Below are 12,007 nucleotides of genomic sequence, written 5' to 3'. Positions count from 1 at the left end.
GAAACACACAGCGTCTCCCTGACATGGCTGCTTCAACACTAACTGCGGTTACTGAAACCACGCGTTCTTTCTTTGCGTGAACATTTGGGCGGCGTTATGCAAATCTTCCCACATCGTGACGTAGACATGTGGGGGCGCGTTAGAATGAGCCGTTTTAGGTAGGCGTGGTTAACTCTTAACTTTTATAAAGAATATCTCTTTGGATTTGAGACTTTAGTCTTTGCAACTTCAGGGATCTTATCTATGCACAATCAGCTTGTAACACTCCAAAGAGAAAGGAAAAATTTAAATCGCATCATATGACCCCTTTAAATGAACCAAAGCCTTAAACTACTTCAGTCTGTGTGCATTGAATTTATTTAATACACGAGTTTCACAATTTGAGTTGAATTACTGAAATAAATGAACTTTTCCACGACATTCTAATTTATTGAGATGCACCAGTATGTAATCTGACAAAAATTCACGAATTTTGTAATAAAAAAAATAGGTAAATAAATACACACAAAATAATTATATGATAGACTATGTTAAATCATTCAAAATTCTAGGGATGCACCAATTGTGGCTTATACAACTAATACTTATTTTTATGTTTATGGCCGATACCAATAATGGAAAGAATAAAAAATCTACTAATAACTACTGTTTAAATATTTGGGGTCAGTTTTTTTTATGTTTTTGAAAGTCATCACTTATGCTCAGATGATTTATTTGATCAAATATGAATTAAAAACAGTAATATTGTGAGAACAGTTTTCTAAACTAACATTCTGAAATTATGTATATACATTACTTGGCTTGTTATTTGACAAAAAAAAAACACTAAAACCAGTAATATTGTGAAATATTTTTACAATTTAAAAGAACTGTTTTCTATGTTAATATATTTTAAAATTGAATTTATTCCAGTGTTGACAAAGCTGTATTTCCAGCATCATTACTCCAGTCTTCAGTGTCACAAGATCCTTCAGAAATCATTCTAATGTTCTGATTTGACGCTCAAGAAACATTTCTCTATAATCAGTGTTGTGCTGCTTAATACTTCTTTTCAGAATTATTTGTTGACTAGAAAGTTCAAAAGAACAGCGTTTATTTAAAACATACATTTTTTGTAACATTTTAAATGTCCTGACTGTCACTTTCAATCAACTTAATGTCTCCTTGCAGAAGAAAAAAGCTTATTAACCCCAAATGGTAGTGTACAAATATAAATAACATAATAATGCAACATTATTATTTTATATATAAATATATAAATGTAATTATTAGTAAACATATCAATTAATAAAACACTAAATACAATAAAAGATAATAGCTTTTGGCAATGTGAACTGACTGATATGCATAAAAAATATTGGCAGATATGGTCCTCATACACTTGGCATCCCTATAAAATCCACATAAACCTCCAGCACCACCACTGAAAGATTTACTTAAAATGACAGTGAACATGAAGCTCAAACATACTAAACACAGCTTTCAAATCCTCTATGATCTAAATGTGACACAAATGCTAATGTACACTGGTGGTTTCCAGTGCAGATCTGCTCAGAGAGAAGATTACTGTCCTCAGACCCTGGTCAGAGTTACTCCCGGAGGAACAGCAATACCAGGTCAGACACAATCGCTCATCAGCACAGAACTCAGAGCTAATCATCATCCAGACACATCACTGTTGCTCGTAGCCCCTCACCTCATCAGTGGTCAGACCGAAGTCATTCGGTACAACTTCTCTATAGCGAAATCTGCATGGCAAGTCATCAATGACGTCCTCATAATCCAGTTTATAGTACTCGTCCAGATACTGCTCAAAGGTTTTCTCCTCTGGAAACATGATCAGAATGGGCAAATAAGATTTTAGGATTATACATGAATACAGAAGGGTAAATGTGGGCGGGGTTTTCTTCTCGACTGACCAATGACAGATAGAGGGAGTGTCCTGTCTAAAAACTTTAATATACATCCAGTACTCACTTGGATCAAAGACTGGCTTGTTTTTGGTGATGATCTCTGCAAAGTGGGACTTCTTCCTCTTCTTTCCTATTAGAGGAGCGTCCTCTTTGGTCTTCTTTTTCTTCTCCTGTCTCTCTTTCTTTCTCTTCTTTTTAGCAACAGGCTGTTGACTTGGGTCAAAGTCAGCATCCATCTACCCAAGAGATTTCAGGTGTGATTAAGAGCAGACACCATTTACAGTGAACACAGTTCTGTGCTGCATCTGTATTGCAGCACTATCTGGATAGTTCACCCAAAAATGGAAATTCTGTCATTAATTACTCACCCTCATGTCGTTCCAAACCCGTAAGGCCTTCGTTCATCTTCAGAACACAAATTAAGATATTTTTGATGGACTCTGAGAGCTCTCTGACACTCCCATAGACCGCAAGGATATTACCACGATTAAGGCTCAGAACCGTAGCAAGGACACCGGTAAAACTGTCCATGTGACATCAGTGGTTCAACTGTAATTTTATAAAGGTACGAGAATACTTTTTGTGCGCAAAGAAAACAAAAATAACGACTTTATTCAACAATTCGTCTCCTCCGCGTCACCCTGGTGCCATTTTGGAGAGTATCACATACGTAAACTATGTATGCAACGTATGTACGCGGATACATTGTTTACGTTCAGATCAAAGTGTATTCTCGTAGCTTCGTAAAATTATGGTTGGTTTTTGGTGATGATCTCTGCAAAGTGGGACTTCTTCCTCTTCTTTCCTATTAGAGGAGCGTCCTCTTTGGTCTTCTTTTTCTTCTCCTGTCTCTCTTTCTTTCTCTTCTTTTTAGCAACAGGCTGTTGACTTGGGTCAAAGTCAGCATCCATCTACCCAAGAGATTTCAGGTGTGATTAAGAGCAGACACCATTTACAGTGAACACAGTTCTGTGCTGCATCTGTATTGCAGCACTATCTGGATAGTTCACCCAAAAATGGAAATTCTGTCATTAATTACTCACCCTCATGTCGTTCCAAACCCGTAAGGCCTTCGTTCATCTTCAGAACACAAATTAAGATATTTTTGATGGACTCTGAGAGCTCTCTGACACTCCCATAGACCGCAAGGATATTACCACGATTAAGGCTCAGAACCGTAGCAAGGACACCGGTAAAACTGTCCATGTGACATCAGTGGTTCAACTGTAATTTTATAAAGGTACGAGAATACTTTTTGTGCGCAAAGAAAACAAAAATAACGACTTTATTCAACAATTCGTCTCCTCCGCGTCACCCTGGTGCCATTTTGGAGAGTATCACATACGTAAACTATGTATGCAACGTATGTACGCGGATACATTGTTTACGTTCAGATCAAAGTGTATTCTCGTAGCTTCGTAAAATTATGGTTGAACCACTGATGTCACATGGACTATTTTACTGATGTCCTTGCTACGGTTCTGTGCATTGATCGTGGTAATATCCTTGCTGTCTATGGAGGGTCTTAAGCCTCGTTCAGACTGTCAGCCCAAATCCGATTTTTGTGCAAATCCGATTTAAATCCGATCATATTTAGATAGTCTGAACAGGAACGAACTACATGAAATCCGATTTTTGCAAATCCGTTTCGAGCTACATTCATATGTGGTTTGGAATCCTATTCAAATCGCATTCCTGGACATCCGTTTCAGTCTGACCGGTCAGAACGGATTTAGCCTAGCTTTTTCCACACCCTCACGCCACGTAAAACAAACACGTCAGACGTTTTTTGCAGAAAACATGCCAGAAACAAGCTTGTGTCGTTGCGAAGTGCAAGTCAAGCGGAAAAACACAATATACTGCTAGTATACGCACCTCTTTGAGTTTTGAAAGTAGCGGAGACGGCAGCACGGAATAAAGCCACACATTCCAGCTTCCTGCGTTTCTGCCGCTGCCTCACAAGACGAAATATAATAATACAGCGCAGCGGCGACAGCAACATGTTGTCATGTCGTAAGACAACATCTGTATTGCAAACTGTATTGTTGTTACTGTTATTTTTAGCGTAGGCATAACAACGCAACGGCATTACCATAGAAACCAATGCACATTCCGTAAAAATGAAAGAGCACTTAAGGACACACAAATCAGATATGAACAGTTGCGATACACTGTGTGGACAGTCAGTTATTCAAATCAGATTCCATCCAGATATGCACAAAATTGGATTTGGGCTGACAGTCTGAACGAGGCTACAGAGCTCTCGAAATTCATCAAAAATATCTTAATTGGTGTTCCGAAGATGAACGAAGGTCTTACAGGTTTGGAACAACATGAGGGTGAGTAATTAATGACAGAATTTAAATTTTTGGGTGAACTATCCCTTTAAGAATGAGAAACAGTCTTACTATAAAGTCAGGATCTTCACAGTCGGGCTCATAGTGTTCCTCCGAAGCATAATCTTCCTCATCTCCATACTCGTCCTCATTTTCCTCATTACCGACCCATGTGTCCCAGTTCCAGTTTTCTAACAAAACATATTTATATCACAAAAGCTTCCAAAACTTTGGGATTGGTAGGAGTTTTAAATGTTTTTGAAAGACGTCCTTACGCTCACTTAAGTCTTCATTTATTTGTTGTTTTACAGTAAAAACAGTAACATTGTTAAATATTATTGTAATTTTAAAAGAACTGTCTAGATCCTGCATCTATTTTAATATATTTGAAAATGTAATGTATTTCTGTGATGCCAAAGCTGAATAAAAGTAATGAAATGTTTTTTTTTTAAAAAGTATATATGAACATCCATCCAAGAGACACAATGCTACCTGCTAAATCATCGTCATCATCAAACTGTGGTTTCTCTTCCTCGTTCTCTTCATAGTATCCATCCCCAAAGAACTTCTGTATATGAGAATGAAGAAAGGTGCATATTTAGTACATGAAAGCATGTGCAGCTCAATGTAAACATCAGACAGCTAAATAGCAATTATTTCATCATAAGCTGTGACTATTGATAGCTCCTGTCATGAGGTTTAGTTCCAGACCTACAGTCACTGGTGGGATATCTCTCATTTCAGACCCACCTGCATGAGTTGGTCGTGTTGCTGGGGGTCAAAGTCTCCCTCCAGGTCCACGTCATTGAAGGCCAGCTTCTCATTTCCTGTCAGCTCCTGCAGTTTCTTCAGTTTGTCCATGATCTCTGCTCGCTTCAGGTTCTTCAGTTCCTTCAGCTGCTGCTGCTTCTGTTCCTTCTCCTACAGGACATGTTAGGGATAGTAAGGAATTAAACAATTCTGGTTCTCAATCCTCTTGACGGTTCCTTAGTTCACCTAAAAATGATGCTGTTTGGTTGAAAACAAATGAGGTTTGGTGTACAGTAGTTGTTGAATAATTATTGAATAATTTGACGTAGTTGTTGAATAATTGACAACACTTCTGTTCAAACATTTGGGATCAGTAAAAATATTTTTAAAGAAATTAATACCTTTATTCAGCAAGGACACATTAAATTGATCAAAAGTGACAGTAAAGACTTTTAAATTGTTACAAAAGATTTCTATTTCAAATAAAAGCTGCTCTTTTCAACTTTCTATTTATCAAAGCATCCTGAAAAGTAGTATGCTTAGTTTACCTTTTTCTTCCTCTCTTTCACCTCCTCCCTCTTCATCTTTCTTCTGTCATCTTTGCTTCGGACAGATGTGGCAATGTTGCGAGGATATGTTTTGATCTGTGGAGGAACAGCAGTTTGATGGGTAATGATTATAAAAAAAAAAAAACTGAGCTTTGCTCTTCACTTAGACACTCAGGTCGCCATATAACAAAGTTGTTAATGACAAATCAAGCTGACGTTGACATCCTTTCACCTTTCCAGCTTCAGGCTCCTCAAAACGGAAGTTGTAATGCCTCTCAAAGTCCTCCTGTTTATGCAGGAATGATTCTCCTTCTTCCTCCGAGTCCTCCACATCATCCTGCATCAGCTCATTATAGGTGGGGATCCTAAAAGCATTCACAGACACAGAGATACAAAAGTTTGGGGACAGTAAAAAGAAATGAATAGGCCTACTTTTATTCAGCAAGAATGCGTTAAACTGATGTTACAAAAGATAAATGCCACTCTTTTGAACTTTCTATTTATCAAATAATCCTGTAAGTAATCACAGTGTGGTTTCCACAAAAATATTAAGCGGCACAACTGCTTTCAACATTGATAATGATAAGACATGTTTCTTGAGCAGCAAATCATCATATCAGAATGATTTCTGAGAGATCATGTGACACTGAAGCCTGGAGTAATGATACACATTCAAATGGCTATTTATGTTCATGCGTGTTCATCACTTGCTGTAATACTACAGACAAAACCCACCTATCTTCTTCATCCTCCTCCAGGTAGCCCTTGTTGAGCATGTAATCTCGCAGGAAAGACTCTCTCTCATCCAGCTCAGGGTTGTTCCAGTAGTCGCGCAGGTATTTCTGGATCAGAAAAGAGCAAGAGTGAGTAAGGCCTTTAGTTATCCCTTGTTTCATCATTAAATATCTTAAAACCGAAGCAAAACACTGACCATGTCTCTAACTCCCTCCTCCCCCTCCAGCTCCGCCTGACCCTTCAGCCATTCCACATAGTCGGCTTCCTCTTTGTCCTTCAGAAAGCAGGAACAGACCAGCACAAAGAAAATGTTTATGATCGGATACTGTTTTAATCTACACAATCAGCCAATATCCTTCATGTACTGTACATAGGTTTTAAAGAAGAGAATATCAAGCACCTTCTCCTCTTGTGTTTTGGTTCTCCGTGTTAGCAGCTGTCTGCCACCGACACCGTCCTCATCATCACTGTCTTGCACAAACTTTCGAAAACTGCCAAATGAAAATACAGACTCGAGCAAAACATTGCGTAATACTATCCGTAAAGGAATAGTTCAGCCAGTATTAAACAACTGTCATTATTTACTCACTCTCATGAAGTTTCAATCCACATGTCTTCTTTCCTCCATTTCCATATGGGAAAGAAGTCATGCAGATTGGGAACGACATTATGGAGAGTAAATGATGAGAGGATTTTCATTTTGACTGAACTATCCCTTTAAAATCAGCACAGGTAAATGATACATTGACAGCTATACGTTAAGTAACATGAGATAATGGTGCAAACACGATCTCCTACCTTTCCTGTAGTTCCTTCTGTTCTTGGATGTAGGTGGGAGATGCAGCTCTCTGTAATAAACATATTATCCCCATATTATACCCAAACATATTATCTAGTGATATGTTTCAGATACTGAAGAAGCCACTTTGATGAATGGAGGAACGTCTTAAATGAAAACGAAGTCCATTTTCATCTGAATGTTTTGTATCATTTGTATAATTTGATCAAATAATTAGTGCTGTCAAACGATTAACTGCATCCAAAATAAAAGTTTTTGTTTACATAGTATATATATGTGTGTGTACTGTGTATATTTATTATGTATATATAAATGCACACCCACGTGTGTATATATTTAAGAAGAATATGTTACGTTTATATATTTATATGTAATATAAATTATATGAATATAAATATATACATGTACATGTAGATATTTTCAAAATATATACTGTATGTGTGTGTCTTTATATATACATGGTACATATACACAGTACACACACAGATATTATGTAAATAAAAACTTTTATTTTGGATGCGATTAATCGTTTGACAGCACTAAAAATAATATTAAGGTCTTTTTAAGTTGGAATAATGTACATACATTAATTAATTGTACACTATAAGTTTAAGTACGTGATAAAAAGTAACAAGGTCCGTTTTCAGACCATGGTGAAAAATTTAACATCTCGAGTATAATTACCTTCTGCATCTTTCTGGAGACGACTTCATCAGCACTGTCATCCTCATCATCATCATCATCATATTTTCTAAAATGGATTATATTCAATTTTATTACAAACAAAACAATCAATCTGAGCACTATAGAGAGAATATCAGTAATCTAAATATATATAATACATGTATGATAAATAAACAATTAATTTTCATTATGTTTCCACTATTTCAGCTTTGGAACAATTATTGTTTCATTCATTGTGGCCACAGCTTTTATCATTTATAAACAGATGATTTCTTACCCTCCTCTCTCCAGGATGACTTTCCTCTCATAGTCCTTCAGGAACATGGGTTTCTCTGACTTTTTTGAAGTGGACGGTTGATCATCGCTGCCTGATCCAGATGCTGTTTATTCACAGAGACAATTCACATGAAAACAGTACAGTCTCCTCATACAGTATATGTCTGTAATTGGAGTAGAAAGCATATTATGAAGCTATCATTCATACCCTCTTCTGTGAAGAATTTGGCATCTTTCTGATAGATCTTTGGATCTTTCTTCTTCAGCAGTGACAGCGTTCTGAAAAAATCTCTGTCCAGCTTGGGGTCCAGCTCCTATAAATTCATTTATCAGAGTATTGAACATGATAATCTGGGTATAAAGTTGGCAAAAGTTTTTCAAACAAGAAAGTGAGAGAATATTTTACCACTTCACTCTCATCTGAGTCGGAGTCGGAGGAGTCTGAGGAATTATCCTCATCTTGGTCTCCATAGCGATCCTTCACTGGAACATTTGACATAAACACTCAGATTTAGCATTCATTTGACTCAACAGAATTAAAAGCACAGTTCACTCAAAAATCAAAGGCACGGTTGCCTGTATGACACAGAAATATGTAGCAGAATGTCAAATTAGCGGGATATGTTTTGTTTCATGCCTCAAAAAACACTGTCAGTGAAAGTACTACCTACATTGTTCATTGTTACTGTAAAATAATATACAAAAAGATATAACAAACAAGCTTTCAAAATATTTACTTTCTAATTTTTCAACACTTGTGGTTATTAAGAACTTACCACAGCTTTACTGTTAGTAAATATGACAATTTGGGTTACAATGGTGTATTTTTGTACTTATGAAGTTTAAAAAATGGTCTACTTAGATTATCTTTATGAATATATGCAACATTACTCTTCATGTTTAGAAACAGTCTCGACAACACATACAAATAGAAATCGTAGCACGTTTGATGTTTAAGATCGATATAGGGATCATTTAACATATTCATCACAGAAAGTATAGATATTAGCATATTAAAATGCAGATTATTAATATCGGAGTGTGTAGTAAACAGCCCGTGCTTGTGTTTCTAGCGTGTGTTAACTTACGCCTCTGTAGTTCTTCTTTCTGACGATATTTCTCATATTTTTCTGCAAACTTCGTATTAATCTTGAGGTCCGACATGATCGTTTACAGCTGTACAGTATCTTGCGATTTGGAATCAGATTAATATCTCAATAATTCAAACGCTCACATTGGACATGGCGCTTTGCTGCACAGCATGGGCACGTGACCTATGGCCCTTCTACGTCATAGAGTTCATGGTTCAAATATCTCCTCCCATCGCGGATTCTTTTTCAACTAACATTTTTTCGTCTTCGTAGAAATTAAAACAGTTAATTTTGTCTCAGATTTAGACGGTTTATTTTAGATTTTTAGAAAAAAAAAATTGCGTCTTTGTTCGTCCACGTGACTTCGCAGTGGAAAAGCGGGGTTCAGTCAGACCACTAGAGGGCAGAATATCATGTAAAATATATATTTTTAAAGTTTGTCTGAAATTGGTGTTTTGATCTCGTTAAAATGAATAATAATAAATTAATGAAAATAATAATTAATAAATAATAATAAAATGTATTAATTATAATGTAATAGTAATATATAATTAAAATAATATAATTATTATATCGAAATAATTAATAATTGTGTAAAATAATATTATAATATGAATTTATAAGCAATCAGTTATATACAATGTTAATTAATCCTATACATATCCTATAATATTATTAATAATAATACCCAAATATCTGTCATCCTCTCAGCGGCCCCTGCTCTGGCCCCTGTGTCTGACTCAATGTCGCACTGACTGCGACTACAGAGAAAGGTAAACAATTGCCTTTTTTACATATAGGTATGGCAGGAGGCCAAAGTACATGAAGTTCAGAGTTCGGCTTTTACCTGCTATTCCCTGCTTTGATGTTTTCCGTCACAGTTCAGTGTTGATTAGGCTCTGACCTCCTTTCTTTAAATTTGCAGTTAAGGCTAAGAGGAAGAAAAAAGTTGTAAACATAGAAGGAGAAGCACTGAGTGATCAGCTGTGTAAATGATAGAATGACGACAGAAGTGTATTTTACCACCAAATCCAACAGTCATCACTATGTCCACTGAATATGTTGCACAACTGTCTGCAAAAATCTTGACTTTGATGGAAAAAAAAGAAAGAAAAAGAAATGTAAGAATATGAATATATCAAGCAATATTCCATATGAGGATTTTTTTTGTCTTGGCAAAGCAAAGTCACAAAGCAAACACGCCACACAAACATTGCGCAGTGACAGAGCGTCCAGGTATCTAAGGCTAATCATTAGTGATGTCAGAACATGGGATTTCTGGGAGATTACGAGAAAGAAAACAATTACGGGCTGTTCTGGACACACTGTGATGTACAACTGTTTTTTAGCAATACAAAAAGCCAAATAAGACACAGATCCTAACAGTTGAACTTGATGGCCATAAATTATAAAGGGCAAAAGCCGTACAAAACAACGGTTTTGCTGCGACATATACACTAAAGTAAAAACATAAAGTAAAAAAGGTTTGGGGTCTAATGCTTTTATTCAGAAAAGACACATTAAATAAATAAAATAACAATAATAATAATAATTTCACAAAATATTAAACACAGTATTCGCCTAAATACTGTGTTTTTTAAACTTTCCATTTATCACGAATTCTGAAAAAAAAAAAAAAAAACATGGATTCCTCAAAAAGATTAAGCAGCAAAACTGTTTTTGATTTTTGATGATAATATTAATCAGAAATGTTTCTTGAGCTGCAAATCAGCATATTAGAATGAGTTCTGAAGGATCACGTGACACTGAAGACTATTTTTTTAAATAGGCCTATATTTTATTCAAATAGAAAACTGTTATTGTTAATTGTAATACTATTTCAAAATATTACAGTTTTTACCCTATTTTTGATCAAATAAATGCAGCCATGGTGATATATAAATATATATTTTTAGATGTAGCCTAAATACAGTAGTTAGATTAGATAATTCGAAAGAATAACACAAATGAACGTTTTATCTAACATAACCACCAAACAATGCACACTTTGAACTTTGCCTGTACAATAAAGCTGCCATACACTCACATGAAATCCCGCCCAGGTTATTCCACGCCTGGTTTTCTGGTTGCCCCACACAACACTCTTAGAAGTGCCAGAAACTGATGATAACAAGTGAGAGTGATAACAAACCATGTTGGAGGTGGAGCTCAGTCGTCTTAGTCAAAAACATGTACTGGTCATAGAGGTCCACCCACCCACCGGCCCCAACTAATCCGTGGCCCACTTTTCCCAGGATGTCAGTATATCATGGTGTCATCCCGTGGGACAAGTGTGTTTTGAAAACTGAGAAGGGAGCTTTTCCTAGAATTCGCTTTCCTGGAAATCACCACTTTTCCTAGAATTCCAGAAGTCATGGCTTCACTATCGTTCCTTTGTGGTTTTATGGGTCATTATACACCTAATGTGCATCCAGTAGGAAAGTGGTATAAGCAGAGTCACATGTAAAATAAGGCCTTTAGGTTCACATTTACAGCTGCCTTTGTGATGTCGGTATTTAGCAGAAGTGATTGTCAGCCTGGGCCTTATGTGCTCCAGATGAAGGGATACATTCAGCAGATCTCTGGGAAAAGGAATTAACCCTTGATCTTCTCATCTGCTAAAACTGATCCTCATAGGACCGGTGTTTTTTATTCTAACTTCACTTTACTGAAGCTACGAACAGTTTCATCCTTTGCAGCTCTAAACTATACTGGAATATTGGATTAATATTTAAGCATAGCCCTGAAAAGGCTAATGACGTTTGTCGTGACACATTTACATGAAAAACACAACTACAGTCAAGTGAAATCTTCAAATTGTTTATTTCAAGTTAGGTTTACACACAGGTCAAGAACAATCATGATTGGCTTCTTA

General features: G+C 36.3%; 1 protein-coding gene and 1 long non-coding RNA gene across 2 annotated transcripts in view; both read right to left on the bottom strand.

Moving 5' to 3' along the window:
* LOC107758129 (protein KRI1 homolog) overlaps positions 1-9,389 on the bottom strand; it is an 11,802-nt gene extending 2,413 nt beyond the window's left edge. The window contains exons 1-16 of the mRNA XM_016575797.1: positions 9,130-9,389; positions 8,448-8,524; positions 8,250-8,355; positions 8,043-8,145; positions 7,766-7,832; positions 7,081-7,130; positions 6,683-6,773; positions 6,479-6,556; positions 6,283-6,389; positions 5,780-5,912; positions 5,548-5,643; positions 5,000-5,170; positions 4,742-4,817; positions 4,322-4,440; positions 1,978-2,149; positions 1,697-1,827 (exon numbers count right to left, since the gene is read on the bottom strand). Coding sequence (XP_016431283.1) covers positions 1,697-1,827; positions 1,978-2,149; positions 4,322-4,440; positions 4,742-4,817; positions 5,000-5,170; positions 5,548-5,643; positions 5,780-5,912; positions 6,283-6,389; positions 6,479-6,556; positions 6,683-6,773; positions 7,081-7,130; positions 7,766-7,832; positions 8,043-8,145; positions 8,250-8,355; positions 8,448-8,524; positions 9,130-9,205 — 1,653 coding nt within the window. The 5' untranslated portion in view covers positions 9,206-9,389. The remainder of the gene's footprint in view (positions 1-1,696; positions 1,828-1,977; positions 2,150-4,321; positions 4,441-4,741; positions 4,818-4,999; positions 5,171-5,547; positions 5,644-5,779; positions 5,913-6,282; positions 6,390-6,478; positions 6,557-6,682; positions 6,774-7,080; positions 7,131-7,765; positions 7,833-8,042; positions 8,146-8,249; positions 8,356-8,447; positions 8,525-9,129) is intronic.
* Positions 9,390-9,985: 596 nt separating this feature from the next.
* On the bottom strand, positions 9,986-11,230 carry LOC107758108 (uncharacterized). Its single transcript, XR_001641990.1, has 3 exons — positions 11,180-11,230; positions 10,156-10,221; positions 9,986-10,063 (listed from the first exon to the last, which is right to left on the bottom strand). It is a non-coding gene; the product is annotated as an uncharacterized LOC107758108 (long non-coding RNA).
* Between the last annotated feature and the right edge of the window lie 777 nt (positions 11,231-12,007).

The sequence above is a fragment of the Sinocyclocheilus rhinocerous genome, unplaced genomic scaffold, assembly GCF_001515625.1.
Source record: "Sinocyclocheilus rhinocerous isolate Xijiao unplaced genomic scaffold, SAMN03320098_v1.1 scaffold234, whole genome shotgun sequence".
NCBI classification, from domain to species: domain Eukaryota; kingdom Metazoa; phylum Chordata; class Actinopteri; order Cypriniformes; family Cyprinidae; genus Sinocyclocheilus; species Sinocyclocheilus rhinocerous.
Note: the sequence above shows the minus strand (reverse complement) of the source record. Positions and strands in the feature narration are given on the sequence as shown.